Genomic DNA, 22,227 nt, shown 5'->3' on the forward strand with positions numbered 1-22,227 from the left:
ATTTCCTGATGGTAAAGTTATGTCTACTAACTTCTTTCAAAAGTAACCCCATACATAGTGAATTTACTTAAATAATGAGGGACATCTAAATCCATTAACTCAAAAATCTTTAAAGTGTGTTTACAGTTTGCATAAAAAACCAGGAGATATTTTTGAGTAAGCAATTTTAATTTGAAAACTTCTGGATAGTTCGTTTACATTAGGGATTTTTTCTGAGTGTTCACCTATAGTTTATTTTTTTTTTTGATCTCAGACTATTTGTATGAAAAACTCCAGTAAAATAGAATAAACTCCTTCAGCACAAAGACAATTTTGTTTATCTTTGCATCCTCAATGCCTAGCACAAGACAGGCATTTAATAAATGTTTATTTAATACCTAAGTGAAAAGAAAACACCTTTAATACTATACTCACTCTGTTACTCCCTACAGTTGCAAAAACTAAGGGATCTCCTTCCTTACTGTGCCAATTAAATTGCACTCCAAATAATGGTTGGTTGTGGTCTTCCTGTAAGAGAAACAAATACCATTAAGAAAGACCAAAATGATTTAGAAACCTAAGACTTGAAAAAGCATATTACATATCACTTTAGTATCACACATGAATCAACCTAATGAAAAATAGCCAAGTATTTTAACTGTATGCCAAGTTTACATATTTCTAAATAGAAGGTGGGTAGATTAATAAAATCAAAATATTCGAAAACTCAAATCATATATTACCTAACAATTATATTTTTATCCACAATTCCTGAATATATCTTATTTACATACTTGGGCCTAAGTAAAGCTGTCTAAATGTAGTATTTTCAACTGTACAAACTATTGTCACCTATCATACCACATTTTCCAGATCATAGTATAGGACTTACTTTCTTGGAACAAGCAATTGTGAAATGGTTGTTTCCCTTATAGAATAACATATAACAAGTTCCTCTAAAATAATAACATAGATTTCTATTGAACATGTAGTCACAAAAATTCAAAACCTTAAGTTCAGGATTTGAGAAACACATAAGACTCAAAAAGGTTTACTTGAAAAAAAAAACCACTACTCTCACAAAAGCAACTTAGAATATTTATGTGAACTTAAAAGGAAAAAGGGGGTTATCAACATCATTCACAAAAGCTTTTGGGGGAATCAGGAATTTACTGGCAACATAAAAGTTATTTTTCCCCTATTCATCTTCAGGATAGCTAACAGTAAACTTTTGTGCCACTTCATAAAAAATACCTGAAATTTCATTTCTTGTCACTTGGAAAGCAATCATTTTAATTTCTTAAGTATTTAAATAGTAACTTAAAGAACTGAAATAGCAAAGAATAATTTTCAGAACTGCCATGCTTACGTTAACATATAGAGCAAAGTATAATGATCACTTCTATTATTACATTCTGAAATTATACTTCCAAAGAAAAGTAGTTTCAAACAAAAATCAGTTACCATAAATGTCTATACTCTTGCCCCAAGTATATTAATTAGATACTTAGAAATCAAAACTAATCTAAGCTTTAGTTATCTTATTCCTACAAAAAGAAACTTGAAAACAATTGACATTTAAATTCTACCTTATTCTTTAAAAACATACATGCACATATATCAGAAATAGATAAAAAAAAAACCTCTACACAAATTAAGCCATCTGGTTCAATTTATGCTGACTTAAAGCAAATGGACCATGGGCAGTCTTTTCAATTAGCTGGTGCCAGGAAGTAGGGTTTTTGAAAAATAAAACATCTTATTAAAAGAAGGAAACTTTGGCCAGTGGGAGATAAAATTGAATAATAAGCAGCCTAAGTTACAAAATATACATTTTGTTTTCAAAGTAATCTAGTATTTGTAGCACACTTTGAATATAAAACATTAGCCATTGCAAAATAATTTTCAAGTTTGTAATTCAAGCTCACCGGTCTGTATACATACCTTAAGACTATTTACACATTTGAAAGAATATTTGCACTTCTTTGACTTCCATTTTCCCTTCCCCCAACTCTTCCTTCCAGGAGCATTTGGAGTATTTGTTGGAGTATCAGGTCGTTCAGTGTTCGGGCCACTTTCTATACTGATAGCATCGTCCTGCAAAGGCAAATTAGGAAATATAACTAAAAATTACAGAACTGCATTTAGAAGCAAATGATTTTGTTGCGGAGAATGATCATTCTCAAAGAAACAATTCATTAGCAAGGTGTGCAAGAGGGTGAAAGATATCTCATATCAAGTTTAAAATTTACCCCACCAAACATAGTGGGAAAGGCAGTATAAGACACATACAAAGATATGTACTGGGAGTCGGGAGACTTGGACTTGACCTAGTTCCAATTCAGTATTTTAGGTAAGTCATCTAACTTTTCTGTCTCTTTCTGTATATGTAAAACAAAGAAAATGGTCTAGATTAGTATTTCCCAATCCGAACTATACGTTAAACAAACAAAATGACCAAAAACTTTAATACTCCTCTACAGCTATCACTCAGGATTAGGAGGTTAAGGACCAGGAATCAAAGATGAAGACACCAGAAGACAAACAGGAAGAAAAACAGGAAGAAAAACAGAAGTCAAGTTTTAAAATTTCAGTCTTTAAGTCCTAAAAATAGTCAACAGTAAACATTTTTGGTAAAATGCTGCTACAGTTAGTCCATAGGCCTATACTTCAGAAACACTCAACTTAAAAAATGATCTCTAAAGACCCTGCTATCCTTAATATTCTGTAGTTATTTTCTAAATGTGTAAATATGTGCCTAGCACAAAGCGCTGCACAAGGCAGACACTTAGTAATGTTTGCCAAACTAATCTACCAACACATCAATATACTACTCCAAAAAGTCAATGAGAAAATAGAAGCTGTTATCCTGCAAGAATTTAATCACTTGAATTTTTTTTAGTTAAAAATTCATTCCCTATAACTGTCCTACAGGTATCACAGATTTAGTGTTCAGATCCTTCTGTATGCCTCTTCATAATAGTTACCCTAGTAGAGACCTGTTTATCAGATGTAGCTACTTAAGATAGAGAAAATTGCAAAATCTTAAAAAAAAAACAAAACTTCTATATTTATGACTGAAACCTACATTGAGTACTCCTGGAGTGGTTTTTTTAAACTAGTGACCAGCCATGGGTGAATTTAATATCAGACATGAGAATTATAGAATTCCCCAAAGTTAAATCAACAAGGTAAGTACCTCTTACAATCTCTTAACTCTTCCTTCAAGTTCTCCTTTTTAAGGGTGATTGAAGGTTTGCAGAAATCCTTTCTACTGGGAGCTTACATATGCTTATTTTGAGGGAAGAAAAAGAATAACGAAAAAACTCTGACGACATTATGGAAGCATTCAAAACTAAGTGAAATATGTATAGAGGCAGCTTCCTAACCGTCCTTGATAACGTAGTTCAATGACTCAAAAATCTTACAATTATGAAGTTCTTCAAAACGCCTGTTTATTCTTTGTGATACAATTTAAGCTAACTTTGTTTCAAACTTTCTCAGTGGGATCAAACTATAACTTCTAAACTAAAACCATCAAAAGAAGTTCCCCCCTACCCAGGTTAGTGATTCCCAAAGCTGCTTTTGTGATACAACGTTTCCCCAATGGAATATCATGATATCATGGATATCATGAACTATTCAAAATAAAATTAATTGCAACTTAATTATACGCCATGCAGCACTTTTTTTAAACACTGCAACTTATATGACATTAAATACATAGTGTTTCAATTATGGAGACCCTACTCCAAGGAGAAAAAATTAGATAAATGAGGTTTATTTTTTAAAAGGGCATAAAACATGAAATTTTCAAGTTAGGTACATGAAAGAAAAGAAATTATTCTCTTCCCTGAGTATTTCTCTCTTCTTTCACACATCTAAAACCTACTATACTAGTCCTTAAACTGTGAGACATAGACCCTGAGGTGGAGGGGCCTGCAATAATAGCAACGGCTATATCTCATTCAGGACTACATAAAAAATAAGCAAACATTCCTTTTCTAAACTGGATAAACAAAACTTCTCACACATGTTTTTCTACTATTTTTCAAATGTATGCTAATGTTGTTGTAAAAATACAAATACATTTAAACAGTCACTAAACTCATACATAATGACGAATGGTACATATCTTTTCAATATATATATATTGGGAATTGTGTTAAGGACAGGTCCCTAACACTCAAAGATCAGAAACCACCGAGAAATAGAATGTGTAGGCAATTTCTTTACATTTTGGCTACAATATCCTGTCATCAGTAGCTTAGCAATTTTCTATTTTTTTTTGTATTTCTCAAAATTCATTCTTCTTCCACTGATAAGTCAAAATCATAGAATCACAGATCTAGAGATTGAATGGATCTCAAAAGTATCTGATTTTAAGGTGCTGTTCAGTCTATCTTCTGCATGAAACCTTTTCTGATCTCCCCAACTCCAAGTGTCTCCCTCCCCCAAACTACCTTGTATTTAACTACTGACTTTTATTAACTATATTTACACTGTATACATTTTTATATGTGCTCATCTCTCTAACTAGAATGTACTCATTGTGAGTCTGAATTGTTTCACTTCTTTTTAGTACCTGTATATCCAAATACAGTGAGGGCTTAGCACATAGTAGGCTCTTAATACTTGTTGATTATCTAGTCCCTTCATTTTACAGATGAGGAAACTCAAGCCCAAGGAAGTTGTGACTCATCCAAGGTCACACAGGAAACAGAGAGAAGGAACATATGTGATCTTTCCACTATACCGTGGTAATTAACTTAACAGCTTTAATTTCTCTTTAAGGCAGTAGTCAACTTAATTATTTTGATTTGTTTCTCTAATCTTCACTTTCCAGTGCAAAAATGCATAGATGTAAGATAAATAGAAAACATTTTATATTTATTAAGCATCCAATATATATGCATGCACACACGTGCACACACCCTCACTCTTGCCGCCCCCCGCCCCCCCCCCCCCCCCCCCCGCCCCAGGACTATGCCCAGTGTTAGGAATAAAAAGACAACTAGGCTTCAACTAACCTACTTTCTACCAAATGGAAATAACAGTTACATAGAAAAATAAAGATAAATATACATAAAGCCATTTTAGGATGGGCGGGGGGGATCAGGAAAGGCCTCAAAAGAGGTGGCGCTTGAGCTGAGAGTTTAAAGGAGTTATAGGTTCCAAGAGGTAGACTTTAGCTGAAAGAGCATCATCTAGGTATGAAGAACAAGTCTATGCAAAGGCATAGGGACAGGACATGAATGTTAGATACAAGGAAACATCAACTAGACAGGCATAGTTGGAATACACAGAACTTAAGGGGGGGGGGATGCATAATCAAACTGGATAGATAGGTTAGATGCAGATTAAAAAAAAGCTTTAAATGTTAAACAGAATGGTTTTATTTGATCCTAGAGGCAATAAGGAGCTACTGAAGCTTTTAGAACAAGAAAATGATGTGGTCAGACCTCTACTTCATATTTAAATAGAATTATGATTCACATCTGTGAATTCATTTTACATTCCTAATCAAACATTTAACAAGTGCTTACTTAGCACGTGGCCAAGGTGGTAGGGAAATACGTTTCATTTCACAGATGAAGAAAACAGGAACAGAGTGATTAATTTGTCTCTAAAACTCATCACTTATTTTCTCAAATTAGAATTAGGTCTAGAACCCAATTCTCTTAATTCTTAGTGCCTTACTTTCTCCCACTAAACCAGGAATTATTTTTATTTTTTGGGATGCAGTCAGGGTTGAGTGACTTGCCCAGTGTCATACAGTTAGTAAGTGTCTGAGGCCACATTTGAACTCAGATCCTACTGATTCCAGGGCCAATGCTCTATCCGCCGTACCACGCAGCTGCCTTGAATTAGTGCTATTTAAAAAAGAGAGAGAGAGAAAACTGCTTCCCCTCTCCTACTTCCTGTGAGCTAGGTGGTTTTAAAATGACAAAAAAAAATCCCCCATGGCTAATTCAGTACACTGCTCACAAAATGTTCATGAATGTATTACCATATATTCACCCTTTATTTAAAGTTAACAATAAACATTTACGGTACCGAATATTTCATATAAAACCCCAAATAAGCACTGCCATTTCATCAAATAGATTAGGGCTGGTTTTCCATTAAGGCAACTGGCAACTGTCATCATCAGACTTCTACTGGGACATTTCTATCACACCTTTCCACTATTTCTGGAATTTTTTTCTTGTTCTTCAGTACTTCAACTCAGAATTGTAAAATTATTTTTATTTTGACTCTTCTCTCACCCTTCTATTACACTTTCCCCTAACCTACCTCCCTAACATATAGCTTTTCTTCCATATATACGTTAGGCTTGATTCCAATAGTGATAAAGTGACCTCTTTCAAATTAACTTAGTTTTGAGTATGTTAACACTTTCCTCTTTAAAAAGATCAGGAAAAGGCAAAAAAAAAAAGGTCAGTGACCTTTTACTAATTATTTACGTGTATGATTAGAGTATTTCTTAGTCTAAAATAAAGTATTTATCTGTAAAGCACAAGCTTTGTTGTCTCAGCACAGTTTGAGAGAGCAATGAGTGTGGGACTTAGAAGCAGAGAATTTAAGATTTGAGTCCAAGCTTTGCTATGCACATTTTTCTGTGAACTTGAGGAAGTCATTTAATCTCTCCAGGCCTTTTTTTTTTCATCAGTGAAATAAGAGAACTGTACTAGATGACCTGGAATCCCCTTCTCTGCTCTAACTCTATGATCCTCATTTGTCTTATTTTTGGGTACATTACAGGACCAGCAATAGAATCTTAAGACCACAAAAATCAGTTGCTTTGAAATACAACACCAAAATGATTTTGAGACATATTTCATTGTAGACAAACTGAATACAAGAATAGAGAGAGGGCCTGTCCTGTGATTTTCCTGCCACAGGAAACATCCAAGTGAGAAAAGTACATTTACCAATGCAGGTTGGCACCATCACTGAGAAATTAACTTGCCCAGGGTCACAAACCAGTGTGTGACAGAACCAGGGATTGAACTGAGGTGTTCTTGGCTTTGAGGGTAGCTTTCTATCCTACTATATCACACTGCCTCTGATATAAGAATGCTGGAGAACTTGCTGATTAAGTTTTGGTGTGCTAATCAAAATATTTCTTAAAGACCCCAATCACCTATTTCTTCCAGGAAACCTCTCAAGGTTCCAGATTTCTATTATACAATATCCCTCACTATTCTTATGTAAAAGATTCTTCTTTCTGTTCAGGGTGAGGAGTGGAAAGAGGGATGGACCTGGATTTAAATCTTAGTTCTGCCACTTAACATGTATAACCTTAAGCAGATCATTCTCTCCTTCATGGCCTCAGTTTCCTCACCTGCAAAAGGAAGGAGCTGGATTAGATGACCTCTAAGGTCCCTTCAACGAACAAGTAATTTACTAAACACCTAATACGTGCCAGGCACTGTGCTAATTGCTGGGATACAAAGGTAAAAATTAAAATCTCTGCTCTCAAGGTGTTTCCAATCTAGCTATGGAAAATGTTTCTACATGTGTATGTATGTAAGCATACACATAAACACATTATGTGTGTATATATGTACATACATGTAAAAATGGATTGAGGAGCTAATTTTGGAGGTGAAAGGACAAGCAGCTGGAGTGGAAAGGGGGAAGGGGGTGTTTCAGAAAAGATTTCATGTAGAATGCTGAACCTGAGCTGAGCCTTAGAGGAAAGAGAAGAATTCTAAGAGGTAGAGGTGAGAAGGGGGTAGATTTCCGGCACGGAAGATGGTCAGTGCAAAGCCAGAGACGCGAGACGGGAGTACGCAGGGAGAAGGTGTATTAAAGCTGGAAGGGATGGTTGGGGCACCACCCAACACCGACTTTCTTTCAGTTTAAAGTTTTCCAAATAGAGTTTGGCTCTTGTACCACTCATCTCTCTATCCAGACACCCTCTTAGGCCAAGTCCCTTCATTTCATTGGGCTCCGGTCTCTTCAACTGTAAAATGCTAGTTGGAGGTGCGTAGGTGACGGGCAAAGCTCCCAGGTGGGAGGCACTACCTGTCAAGTCCACTCCAGGTCTCCATTCTCTCCCTCGGACACAAATGCCGTCTCCCCCACACTCCCCTCCGAGGTATCCAAGAGCCACATGCCCACGCTTTAACACCCTGACCTCTTTACACGACTCGCTACCACCCGGGGCATTCCATACGCTTCCTCATCCTGGGGTGGAGGGAGGAAGAAGCCGGTGACTCAGGTGAAGTGTTCGCCCCCTCGGCCCTCCCCCTCCCCCACAACAGAAATACTTCCCAAAGAGCCCAGGGACGGGGGAGACGGACACGTAGTCACTGCCTCCTGCCCAAGTGGTCCCGCCGGCCTCCCGGGTCCGCGAGGAAGCACGACCGCCCACCCAGGTGCTCTTCGCGTTCCCCGACGCCCCCCTTTCGGCGGGATGACATTCGTCCCGCCCGGACGGAGGAGCCACGCAGGAGCCGGGACGAAAGGCTTCCCCGTGGGCTCTCTTTGCCTTCCTCCCCAGCCCCGCGACCGGCGGCAGCGGCGCCCACTCACGTTCTCGTCCCCGGACAGGTCCGGGTTGCTGTTCTCGTCACTGCTCAGCTTCTGCTTCTTGGCCGCAGGCATGTCGCTTCCCGCCGGCGCTGTCGAGACTTCCCTCTCGGACATGTTCCTGCGCCTCCCTCCGGGCTCCTGTCGCCTCGGCCGCGGCCTCCGCCACACCGCCGTCAAGCAAGCCCGGCCCGCGCCGGCCGCAAAGCCGCCGCCGCCGCCTCCTCCTCCACCACTACCGCCTCCTCCGGCCCCCCCACCGTCGCAAACCGCGCCCAGCCGCCGAGGCGGGCGGGCGTGCGGCCCCGCCACACTGCTGAAAAAGGGGCGCGCGCTCGCGCGCGCCCGCCCGCGCGGCCTCCGCTCCCCCTCCCCTCGCGGCTCCCCCGGCCCCTCCGCGGCTCACCCCACTACCCCCACCAACTCCCCACCGCCCGCCCGGCTCCGTTCACGCGAAAGGGCGTCGTGGGTCCGCGGGCTTTCAAGAGCTCTTTCCCGCGTGTCCCTCAAACCCTGGTCCTTCTGCCCCTTTCCTCGCCACCACCTTGAAAAATGAGTGGCGGGAATGGAAGGGACTCTCCCTCAACCCTTCCGCCTCCCAAAGCCGTTTAAGCCGCAATTGGCCGAAACCTTGGATCCCCTGACGGGTTTCGGGGGCCTGAGAGTCGGCGGAATGGATCAGACCATTGAACCGCCTACGGCGGGGAAGGAGGCAGAGAGATGCCTCTCTTCCCGGGAAATAAGGCTAGATATCGCAGTCGTGCCTTCGGCACTGAAGTCGTCATATCACTTTGTTTCAAAGGACTGATGCAATCTAACTCCAGATGCCGGAATGAAAGTAAAGAACCTCTGGTATTGATACCTTCGGATCCTCCACCGAAAAAAATGGAAGCTACCCATGAAGGAGCACGCATGCGCGAGGATGTCGTATGATACTGTCTCCGCAGTCGGATTGAGCCCCGCCCACCCTGCGGGTCCCGCCCCAAGGCTAGCAGCTCCACCTCCTACTAAAATTGCAGTGGCTTAGTGAGGGCTATCGGGATCGTTACTGTGCTCAAATTCAGCAGAAAAGCGAGGAGGCTCGTTGGGAAAATCTGCAGGCTGTTCTTTGCTTCCTTTCTTTTTGTCTGGCCTTATTTGTTTCCTTCATATTTGCCATTCAAAGAGTTTCACAGGACAGAGCGCTGCCACCGGAGTCAAAAATACCTGAATTCAAATCCACCTTCAGACACTTCCTAGCTGTGTGATCTCGGGCAAGTCGTTTCACTGCTGTCTGCCTCAGTTTCCCCAACTGTAAAGTGGGAATAATAATAGCACCTACCTCCCAGGGTGGTTATGAGGATCAAATGAGATAAAAATTGTAAAGTGATGCTGCACAAATACTTATTATTAATTATGTTTAGCATAGTACCTGGTGATTAGCTAGGTGGCACAGGACATGGAGTTCCTGGGGCCATCGGGAAAACACTTTTCTGAGTTCAAATCCTGCCTCAGCCGATTAATAGCTGTGTGACCCTAGGCAAGTCACTTAACCCTGTTTGCTTCAGTATCCTCATCCATAAAATGAGCTGGAAAAGGAAATGGCAAGCTACTCCAGTATCTTTTCAAAGAAAACCCCAAATGGGGTCAGAAAGAGTCCCATGACTGAACAGCAAAAATGGTTCCTGGAACATAATAAGCTCTTTAAAAAAATGCCAATTTCCTTCTTTCCTGATCTGACCCCCTAACCCCCTTTTCCAGCTTTATTACATATTTTCCCATTCCCACAACAACTACTACGAGGTTTAGCCAAACTGGCCTTCTTATCCATTCTTTATACATACCGTCCTGCTTCTTTTTTGTTTGCTTGTTTTTGAGAGGAGGAGTGACTTTTGGACTGACTTCTCCATGGTTGAGATGTATTCCCTCCTCACCTCCATTTCTCAGAATCCCTAGTTTCATTCAAGGCTCAGCTCAAGTGCCACTTTCTATGTGGAAAATATTCCTTATTCTCCTCCTGCCCCTTTTCTCCAATCCTATTGTACCTTATATCAATTTAATAATTATATATGCATATATTACCTCCCCCAACTAGACTGTAAGCTTTTGGAAGGTAAAGACTGCTTTACCTCATTCTTTGTATCCCTAAGATCTAGTACAGTGCCTGTTCCTATTAAGCATATAGAAAGTGCTTAATAAATGCTTGTTTATTGATTGAAATGCTTACTGCATTTTCCTTCACTAATGAAAGTCCTTCGAACCTAGAATGTTATGGTACTTCCTTCTCCCTCTTCAAAACTCTCCCTGACTCCACCCTCTCAGCTAATGCCCTGACCCCCCATACTTACAGAGAAAATAGAGACGGTAGGAGTGAACTCCCTATTCTCTCTTTTTCATGTCAAAACCTCTTAATGTCATTCCTCAGTCTCTAGTGCTTTAATTTAGTCTCGAATAAAGATGTAACCCTTACTCAAGGCCAGTCCCTTTTCTTATATCCAAAATCTCATGATCCCTCTCCTCTACAACATTGCCCATCTCAACCAATTCTCTTTCCCTCTTTTCCTTTCTTCCTCCTTCCTTCCTTCCATCTCTCCCTCTTTCTGTTCATATCTCTTCCTCTCCCTCTCCTTCCATCTTCAGATTCCGTCCCTGATGCCAACAACCCATGCACATACCTATATCACCTTCATCAAGCTATCATCCTATAGTTTTGATCTCTTTCTCAGCCATACTCCTAGAATAACGGCTGTTACTTCCTCTCATCTCATTCGTTCCTCAACCCTTTGCAATCTGGTTTCTGACCTCATCACTCAACTGAAACTGCTCCCTCCAAATTTGCCAAAGTTGCCAAACCTTATGGACTTTTCTCAGGCCCCATTCTTCTTGACTTCTCTGTAGCACTTAACACTTCTGAATACTCTCTCCTCTTGCATAGCCTCTCCTCTCTGAATTTCCATGACACTTTTTTTCTTGGTTTTCCTATCTCTCTGTCTGTTCTTTTTCAGCCTCCTTTGCTGGCTTCTCATCCATATGACAATCCTCCTTCTTCCCCCAGAGAGAAACACACACACACACACACACACACACACACACACACACCCCTCTATGTTCCAACAATCTGTCTTGGGCCTTCTCTTTGTATACATTCTCATTTGATAACCTCATTTATTGCCATGGGTTTAATTATCATCTCTATGCAAATGACTCTGAGATGTTTATATTTAAACTTAATCTCTCTCTTGAGCTCCAGTCTCACATCCACATCTGCTTATTGGACATTACAAACTGGATGTCTCGGAGAGATATTTCAAACTCAACATAGGCAAAATAGAACCCATCATCTTCCCCACTACACCAAACCTATCCTTCCCTATTTCTCTGCCTCCTCTAAGCTCTTACTGCATTTTGTTTAAATCTTTACATATTGCCTTGTATGAAAGTTATTTTTGAACATGTCTTATCTGTCCTGTGTTTGTAGAGCTCTGACAGGTGCCCTGATTAAGGACAATTGATTGGGTTTGTCAAGTGGAGAGTCCTCTGGAGGAAAATAGTGGTCCCAGTTTTGACCAGAGAGAGTAAAGGAAGACCTAGCAGGTTCAAGTCAGAATTCATATGAATACAAAATCCAAAGGCCAGGTCAGGAAGCTGAAAAGAGTTTGTGCCAACATTTTAAAGCAGAGAAGTCAGTGAAGAATGTATAAAAGGTCATGGGACTGTAGGTTTTGATTTGGAAGAAATTATCTAGTCCAAACCTCACCCCCACTCCATTTTGAGATGAAGAAACTTAGGCTTAGAAAGGTGATACGATTTGCCAAACACTACTCAGTCACCAGGTAAAGATTTGAACTCATGTCTTCAGATCCCAGATCTAACAGTCTTTCCACTTTACCAGGCTATTGTGCTATTCTTGAAAAAGATGATGGGCTGGTCCTATGGCATTAGCAGAAGATCATTAGTGGACAGCCCCTGTATTGTTCTCTTATCCTGGCAACATCAGGAGAAAGAGAGCAAGTCATACAGCCCACACACCCAGTAGGTTTAGGCGTACACCCTGTGGCAAACTTAAAAGGCTATAGACAAGATTTGCAAAGGATGGTAGGAAGAGATGGGTTTAGATCTGCATAGCTGGAGGGAAGATTTTTGAGGGACAGGAAAGAACTTCACATTGTCAAAAATAGAATCAACAACGTAGAGTAAAAAATACTATCATAAAGCATCCTGATGGCTAGTTTAATAGTACGTTGTTCAGTGATATGCAAGGGATGAATCAGTCAATCCATCAGCAAGCATTTATTAGGTGCCTACTATGTGCCAGGCACTGTGCTAAGCACTGGAAATAGAAAGCACACAAAAAGGCTATACACAGGATAAACCGAAAATAATCAGTGGAAGGGAGGCATTAGAATTAAGATAAGGAACGGTTTTCCGCAGAAGATGGAATTTTTAGTGGGGACTTGAAGGAAACCAGGAGGCAGAATGAGGAGGGAGAACATTCCAGTCATAGGCAACAGCCAGAGAAAATGCCCAGGAAGTTGAGTGTCTTCTTTGTGGACCAACATGGAAACCAGTGTAACTGAATTTAATAGTACACAGTGATCGGTAAGATGTAAGAAGATTGTAAAGGTAGGAGGGTACTACGTTAGGAAGGGCTTTGAATGCTACACAGGGGATTTTGGATTTTATCCTGGAGGTGATAGGAAGTCAACGGAGTTTATTGAGTTTGAAGGATGATATGGTTGGACAAGTGCTTTAGAAAATCATTTTGGCAGCTGAATAGATTATGAGTTGGAATGGGAAGAGACTTGTAGGAGACAGACACCGAAAGGCTATTACAATAGTCTAATTGTGAGGCAATGAGGGGCTGCACCAGTGTGGTAACAGTATTGAAGGAGAAAAAGGGGAGTGTATGTGAGAGATGTTGCAAAGGTGAAATCCACAGGGCTTGGTCACCAACTGGACAAGGGAGTGAGAAGCAACGAGGAGTCAGGGATGGCTCCTAGTGATGAGGGTTTGGGGTGAGAGGTGCTCAACACCCCAAAGTACCGACACGCCGGTCCTGCCGAAAGAATTCGACTCAAGCCTTCTCAGCCAAGGGAAGGGATAAAGTTTATTAAGAGTTAGCCAAATAAGCCTGCCCCGAGAGATCCCACCCCTTGCGACGCCTGTAAGGAAAAAGGGCCAGACCCATCTGAGCTAGATTGGTTCTGACCTCCTTCATGGAGGCAAGATGGAGATTATATACACAAAGGTTGTGGGAGGGATTGAGGGGTTGTCTGGGGTGACCAGAAGAGGGGTCTAGGGAGGGACTTAAGGACGAGGTCAGACTCCAGGGTGGGGGAAATAGCTGAAGGCTATATGGAAATGACAGACCATGAAGGGCTAGGGTAACAGAGCTAGGGTATAGATATTTTGATCAGGATTAAGGATGGGAAACAGGATTAAGGGTGGGAAACAGCTGGACAATTGAGGACTGGGCAAGGTAGGCATTTGGGCTTAATGGTTATAGCCTCAGGCCAAGGCCAGGTCAAGTGGCAAGATTCAAGGAGAGTTCAAGGGTTCAAGGGGTTCCCAGAGACTGTGCCCTCATCACTAGGTTGTGAGCCTGGGGAACTGAGAGGATAATCGTGCACTTGATAGTAATAGGGAAATTTTGAGCAGGGGTAGGTTTAGGGGGAAAGAAAATGAGTTCAATTTGCATTTAAGGTATCTATGAGATATCTAATTTGATCTGCCTGAAGAAGGTTGGAGATGCAAAACCTAAGGTCAGCAAGAGATAAGGGCGAGATAGGTAGATTTGAGAATCATTATTATAGAGATGATCATTAAATTCTTGGGAACTGATAAGATCAGATCACCAATTGAAGGAGTATGGGGGGCAGGGGGGCCGGGAAGAGAAGAGAACCCAGGGAAGACCCCTGTGGGAAACCTATAATTAGTGGGCATGATCTGGATGAGGGTCCAGCAAAGGGAACTGAGAAGGAATAGTCAGATAGGTAGTAGGACCAGCAGAGAATGATGTCCCCAAAATCTAGAGATAAAAGATTATCAAGAGGGTAATCGCTAGTGTCAAAGTCTGCAGAGAGATCAAGGCCAATGTGGGTTGGGAAAAAAAAGGCCACTGGTTTTGGCAATTAAAAGCTCATTGGTAACTTTGGAGGGATTAGTTTTTGGTGGAATGATAAGGTTGGAAGCTGGATTTGAGTCAGTTAAGAGAAGAATGAGAGGAGAGGAAGTAGATGAAGGCACCTGTTGGAGGTGGACTTCTGAAGGAGCTTAGCCACAAAAGGCAGAAGAAAGATAGGATGATATTAAGTGGAAAGGAACAAGTGAGAGTTTTTTGAGGATGGGGAAGACATAGGCATGTTTGTAGGCAGTATTAGACTGGAAAAGATTGAAGATATGTGAAAAAATGGGGATGACAAGAGGGAGCAATCTGTTGGAGGAGATGCGATGGAATGGGATTGCTTTTGCAATTAGAAGTATTTGCCTTGGTAAGGAGTAGGGCCACCTCTTTATGTGAGGCAGAGGTAGAGGAGATAGTGGCAAAAAAAAAAAATCTGAGTCGTATAAAATTAGTAAGAAGAGAGAAGGAGGAGCTCATGGCAAATGGCCTCAATTTTTTTTTTTCTGTAAAAAATGAAACAAGTTTCTCAGATGAAGGGGAAGGGAAGGGGAAGCCATGAAAGAGAGGTCTAGAAGAACCACTGTGAAGAGTGGAATAATGAGTTGATAAGGGAGGTATAGGAGGGCTGCTTAGTGGTAGTGAGAGCTCTGCTGAGGTTATATAACATAAATCTGTAGTACACCCAGATAGAATAGCTGCATGATTTTCTCCACCTTTGTTCAGCAGCACATGTATAGGAGTGAAGATAGAGGTTGGTTGGGAATTATCCAAGGCTAAAGTTTGGAAGGAAGAAATTGGCAATATGATAATGGAGCCAGGGACTTATGGGAACAGAAGTTATAGAGTTAAACTGGTTCACCAAGAGGTCAAGATGGGAAACAAGAAGAAAGTGTCTAGTTCAGGGGTGATGGTCTTGGACAGAATGGAAATGTTGAGGGATTGGATTGTTGTTGCTTGTCCTTTATTCTGGACCATGATATCAGGAAGGTGACGATTTGCAAGTGAATTGGATTTAAGTGAGGGAAGGCTATGCAAAGGACCAGCCTCACTTTCTAGTCTAGAGCCATCAGGGTCCAGTGGCAAGATATAGATCAGAATGACAGGAGATGGCCCCAGATGCTGTGGGAGGCCTTGGCCTTTTTAAGCTAAGGGCTTTCTGAGTTCTCACTTTGGCTGAAGCAACACCCATTCAGTGATTAAGGATAGGTAAGAAATGAGCCAAGGAATGGCCCCTTTTACCTAATAATAAAAAATTAATCTGGGAGGGGAAGACCCTCAGGGTTTCTGGCCAAAACAGGAGCAATTACTATTTACATTCCCTCTGAGCCATCAGGGTTTAAATAATTACCACTAAGTAGGGCTTGGGTTGGGAACTATTGTTGGCCAATCAATGAGAGTCAAAGTGAATTGGGTTTAAGTCATGGTCTTTAAGAAAGAAATCCAACCAGCAAACCCCAAGACATCTTGCTAAGTTTCAGCCATCAAAATTTATATTCCTTTGGGCATAGCACCTGCAGGTAAGCATATATCCTACATAAACCAAGGGAGAGGAAAGAAGGGAGCAGAGGGAAGGAGAGGGAAGGGGAGAGAGAAGAAGGAAGGAAGGAAGGAAGGAAGGAAGGAAGGTAGGAAGGAAGGAAGGAAAGAAGGAGCTTCGTTGTCCAACTGGAACTGACCAGTTGGGTCGCCAGTGGGGCATCTTGGACTACTGTCAGGTGGATATTTGTCCTTCATTCTCAAAGAGGACCATGACATCAGAAAGATGATGACATGACTTGCAAGTGAATTGGTTTTAAGTGAGGGAAGGCTGTGCAAAATCACCAGCCTCACTTTCTCCTCCAGAGCCATCTGGGCCCAGTGGTAAGATACAAATCAAGATGACTGAAGATGGCCCCCTGAGGGACTGGAGGTCACTGTATAAAAGAAGAGTAGGGTTTGGTAAGGGCAGGCAGAGGGAGAGGTGGAAAACCAATAGATTATGATCAGATAAGGGGATTTCAGAATTCTTGAACATGGAGGTGGTGATGTGGGTAATGGCAACATCTAGGGTATGACCATCTTTGTGTGTAGCTAAAATGGGGTGGAGGAATAGGGAAGTGAGTAGGTTGAGTAACTAAATGGTTAGGATGTTAGAAGGAGAGTCAGGAAGTATTTTGAAGTTCCCTAGTATGAGGGCAGGAGTTGGAGAAAAGAGAAAAATTGTGATCCAGGTACTAAACTCATTGAGAAAGGAAGGAGAGTGACTTGAGGGGGGGTCTGTAAACAGTAGCTATCAGGATTTTGATTGGATGGTAGATGTGGATTATATTGATCTCAAACGAAAAGAGGTTACTGAGTGAAGGAGGTGGGGAGAACCAGGAAATGACAATGGGGAGCAAGGAGTATTCCAACTCCCCCACCTTCCTCAGTAAACTGAGGGGAATGAGTGAAGGTGCAGTTAGTGCTGGAGTTTTCAGGGAGCTGTGTCATCAGTATGGAGCCAGATCTCAGTGGTTACTAGAAGACAGAAGGAATGGGAAATGAAAAGATTTAAGATGAAGGCAAGTTTATTGCCTATTCTACAGGCATTCCAAAGGGCACATGGAAGTAGTTATTATTTGATTTGGACTTTGGAATAGAAGGGTTGAGAGCAATAGTAATGTGTGGGATGAAAGACCCTCACCAATTAAATTTATAATAAGGAGCCATATCAGGGTGGGAACAGAAATAAATTTTATTCAGTTCTCAAGAATAGGGTGTCCTTTGCTAGAACAGATCTAGCAAGGAAGACGCTTTACAAGTGGCAAAGCACCAATAATTATACCTAACACAATTCCCAGCCACCTCTGACCCTTCTCACCATTGGCTGGGAGGCGGGCTTACAATCTGAGCATGAAAGCTAGACAAAGAACCAGGAAATGGAGGCACAGAAACTCCAATTCTCATTCCCTTAGTTAATGATTACAACTGAGGTGACATCTATAAATCTAAAGAAGGAGAATAGGATAAGGGGATGGGGAGACCCTCTCCATTCTTCTACAGTACTTTTACAGTAAAGGAAAGCAGGCCACAGTGACCCCATTCTTGCTGAACAAATCTTTAAACCAGAACCAGAAGAAAGAGCAAAAAGTTTCAGAGTAAACTTTCCCAGAGGCTGAGCCATCAGACTCTCACAGACTCAGAATTTTCCACTTCCCTATTTCTTGATTTTTTAAACATTTCTTAGTATAGACATATCTTCCCTGTGAAGTCTTCAAATTTTATTTACCTCACACAGTAATAAGGAATTGGAAATTGAGGGATAAGGAATGGGATTCAAATGATGAACTACAGGGTTCAGAATCACAGATGTGTGGAGTGTGACCAGGTGTGAATGTTAGTCATTGAATAGAAGGTACTACTCCTCTTCCCAGACGAAGCTGGAGATTGGGCTGGAGATAGAATAGCAGGAGATGGAAATTGAAATTGTATAGCAGGTGATGGAAGTCTCATTCCCCACCAACTTTCCTCTCCCTCTTCACTCAGGGGACAGGCCCAACAGTGGATGGAAGGCTCCTGGTGAAGGGGAACATTACTCCTTTTTGTATGTGGAGGCTGGAGATCTGGTGGTTGGGGGCATCAGGAGGTAGAAGTTGCCTTGAGCTGGCACAGATAGAAGTTGAGCTGCCTCCCTTCAGGGGAAATGAACAGCAGGAGAGAGAAGGTATGTGGTCAGATGAATCAGTAGAAAATTGAATCCAAAGAGCCACAAAGGACCAATAGGACAAGTTGGGAAGGAGTAGAGGAACAAGTCTTGTACCATAGAGAAGGATTGTAAATCACATACAATTTTCTATATAGCTAAGAAGTAATCTTGTGAAGCAGTCACATGAGAAACAGAAGAAAAATAAAACTGCATGTAGCTGGTGAAGATCAAGCCCATCACACAGTCTCAGGGAGCAAGAAGGGCTATCAGTTTGGGGAAGACAAGCGGGAACTGAGTTCACAGGCACAGCATCATTTCTACAGGTGTTAGATGCAGGTAGGGATGGGAGTAGCCAGCTGCCTCAGCTTAGCAGGTAGTTTACTAATGTCCAGGGCTTGACATCCTTATGTCCAGCTCTCTGCAAATTTCCCTTGTGGGGGATGATGACTGCTTATAGGGCATATAATGGGGGAATCTTGCAGAAGAAATATGCTTGTGGTTGAGAGACTAGGACTTCATTTTTTTTTTCAGCAAGAGTGAACATCTGAATGAAGTATGGGAGTGATAGAGAAGCAGGTTTCCTTGGGATATGTAATAGTTCTGGTGTCCTAGGGAGTTTGGGTTTCTCCACCCTCATCTGAGTGTGGGGTTTGTTCAACTTGACTGAATACTGAACAAGGCATTTCTATATCACTGTTGCCTTTGGGGGAGTGGTTGTATGTATCTGGGGCATTAACAGCATTAAATAATTCAAGTGTCCACAAACTGCTCTGTTAGCTACATGTGCGATATATTCTGACTGAGGTTATGAACATTTTAGTTAAGTCAGACAAACCAGTTAAGATGGTTTCCATTTACAGCTTCTTTCCCATGTACCAATGGTATGACATTCCTTTTGTCTTGTCCATCTGTGTTTGTCTATTTCTGGGCTCCTCTGCTGCTATGGTTGATTCTAAGAAGAGGGTCCTGTTTGTGTGTATCTAAGATGAAAGGGACCTCTGAGTGGAGGACTTACAGGATTATGGGTCTAGAAGAAATTTCAGAAGTTATCCAATCCAATCCCTTCATTTTATGCATGGGGAAACTGAGGCCCAAGAGGTGAAGTGATATTTCCATGGTAATATATCTAGTAAGTGTCAGGAGTAGGATTTGAACTCAAGTCTTTGGACTCTAGAATCAGTCTTTCCTTTGTACCATGCTACCTTTGCCCAATTAATGAAGAGCAAGATTTTGAACCCCTGTCCTCCAACTTTAAATCCGGGGTATTTTCTGCGTGTGTTTCTGAGGCTGCACTTAATTGAGATGCCACACCCAGAGGAAAGAGTAGTTTCTTTGCATCTTTGCACTTTGCACTAAACCTAGAGCAAACATCACTTGATTTCTTGAGGATTTCAAGACCCTTATTTGCTAACAGGTGGTAGGACAACAAATATGTAGTTCTAGAATACAAGCAGTTTTGAGTGATGCTAACAACAGCTTTACCAAGTTAGGTGAATATTGAGAATCATAGCAGGATACCAGAGCAATTGTAGTTATTGTAAAGGGGGCTTTAAGCATGAAGGCTAAAAGAAATGCATGAGAGGCTAAGGTTGCCTGGAGGCACAGCTCTAAGCAATGGAAAAGCAGGGGCTGCTGGGAACCAAAAATAGCAAGCAGACAATAATACTTCCATGTGGCAATCAAGATTAAGGCAGCTTTCTTAGAGCAAAAACTTGGGGCTGGATGAGCATCTAAGTGTCAGAAACAAAGAATAAAGAACAGCCAATCATAGAGTAGTAGTTCTAGTGGTTGTACAGGGCACAGAAAAAAAAAAAAACCTGTTGGTTTTTACAAACAGAACATGAGCCCCTCAAAGACAGAGACAGTCGCATTGTTTTTTGGCTTTTGTATCCCCAGCACCTAACACAATTCCTTAAATGTAGAAAGTGTATAGTTTCATTGCCTTGGTCATTTCAGCCACATTTCAGCATGCACAGACAGCAGTCAAGTCAGTGGTACAGTCATGAGATGAGAAGGGTGGAAAATGGTAGATCCAGGGGTAGTGAACTTGCAGCCTGGAGGCTACATGTGGCCTTTTACGTCCTTGGGTGTGGCCTTTTGACTAAGTCCAAGTTTTACAAAACAAATCCTTTTATTAAGGGGATTTGTTCTGTGAAATTTAGATTCAATCAAAGGGCTGCACTTGAGAATCTAGAGGGTCACATGAGGCCAGAGGTTCTCCACACCTCAATACCATGAGGCAGCTAGGTGGTGCACTAGAGTGCCAGCCTGGAGATAGGAAAACCCGAGTTCAAATCCAGCCTCAGGTACTGAAGTGACCCTGTCCAAATCACTTAACTTCTTGCCTCCCTCAGTTTCTTCATCTGTAAAACGAGGATGATTATAGAACGTGCCTCCTAGGGTTGTTGAGTATCAAATTTTAAAAAATTGCAAAGTGCTTTACAAACCTTCTTCTTGGTCTTGTTGTCCTCTTCCTCTTCCTCCTCCTCCTCCTTCCCTTCCTATGTAGGCAGCAATCCTGGGTCCTGTTTCTTGTATTTTTCACATATTTGTTGAAATTTTATTTCCTGGGCTTGTCCTAGCTCTTGATCTGACATTGCAAATGTATTAGAGATTAACAAGTCCATAGGGATTTTGACTGGCCTGTGTTGGAAGGGTACATTTGATGAGGGCACAGTCTCTAGACTCCTTCCTTAAACACCGCCAGTTGGGGAACGCACTATTTCATGAGGCAGCCCATTCCATTTGTAAGCAGGCCTAAGCAGGCCAGGAAGCCCTGGGTTATGATGAGGGTTTGGGGTGAGAGGTGCTCCACACCCCAAAGTACCGACACACCGGGTCCTGCCGAAAGAATTCGACTCAAGCTTTAGCCAAATAGGTGTGACCCAAGACATCCCACCCCTTGCGACACCTGTAAGGAAAGAGGGCCAGATCAATCTGAGCTAGATTGGATCTGACCACCTTCATGGAAGCAAGATGGAGATTATATACACAAAGGTTGTGGGAGGGATTGAGGGGTGGTCTGGGGTGACCAGAGGAGGGGTCTAGGGAGGGACTTAAGGAGGAGTCTAAGGAGGAGCTTGAAGGGACTGGGATGAGGTCAGACTCCAGGGTGGGTAGAAATAGCTGAAGGCTATATGGAAATGACAGACCATAAAGGGCTAGGGTAACAGAGCTAGGGTATAGATATTTTGATCAGGATTAAGGATGGGAAACAGGATTAAGGGTGGGAAACAGCTGGACAATAGAGGACTGGGCAAGGTAGGCATTTGGGCTTAATGGTTATAGCCTCAGGCCAAGGCCAGGTCGAGTGGGAAGATTCAAGGAGAGTTCAAGGGTTCAAGGGGTTCCCAGAGACTGTGCCCTCATCACATTTAAGATATGTAAAATCTATAACACCCTATTGCCTGTCTCCAAGGGAGAATGTGATTTCTACCTTTGGGTGGAATGGGAGGCACTTACCCCTTCATTTTCTTGTCTCCAAGAGGGGTAATGGGCTAGAATTATATCAGATATTTGTAGTCTAGGGGCATGATTTCCTTTTAGGGTTCAGTATAAAACTACTTTCCCCTGATTGTCCTAAAGGGGAAGATAACAATTAGGCTATGTTTGGCCAGCTTAGCTTCTTCCTACCAACTACTTGTACAAAAGAAGCTCACAAGTAGCAAGCAAACATTCAATTAGTCAGCAAAATAGAAGTTGGGGACATTATACATATTAGGTTAGAGAGTAAATGGGCTATTCAAGTTGGGAGCAAGAAAAAAAAAATCTCAACTCAACGAAGAAGAGAATAATCTCACCAGAGAAGTCTCCTCTTAACTGTTTTGGGTGCTGTAGGTGCTGGGAATCAAGTTATATGTTGCAGGGCAGATTTCCCCTATATGTCTGTGTGGGTCTGAGACCACTACTTACATTAAAAATAAAGACTGTTCTTGAGAGA

The 22,227-nt window shown here is 41.8% G+C and overlaps 1 protein-coding gene across 1 annotated transcript in view; it reads right to left on the reverse strand.

The window, feature by feature from the left end:
• EED (embryonic ectoderm development) overlaps positions 1–8,743 on the reverse strand; it is a 33,057-nt gene extending 24,314 nt beyond the window's left edge. The window contains exons 1-3 of the mRNA XM_036747067.1: positions 8,524–8,743; positions 1,924–2,076; positions 415–507 (exon numbers count right to left, since the gene is read on the reverse strand). Of these exons, the coding sequence (XP_036602962.1) occupies positions 415–507; positions 1,924–2,076; positions 8,524–8,637 (360 nt within the window). The 5' untranslated portion in view covers positions 8,638–8,743. The remainder of the gene's footprint in view (positions 1–414; positions 508–1,923; positions 2,077–8,523) is intronic.
• Between the last annotated feature and the right edge of the window lie 13,484 nt (positions 8,744–22,227).

This window comes from Trichosurus vulpecula, chromosome 2 (genome assembly GCF_011100635.1).
Source record: "Trichosurus vulpecula isolate mTriVul1 chromosome 2, mTriVul1.pri, whole genome shotgun sequence".
Taxonomy (NCBI): Eukaryota; Metazoa; Chordata; class Mammalia; order Diprotodontia; family Phalangeridae; genus Trichosurus; species Trichosurus vulpecula.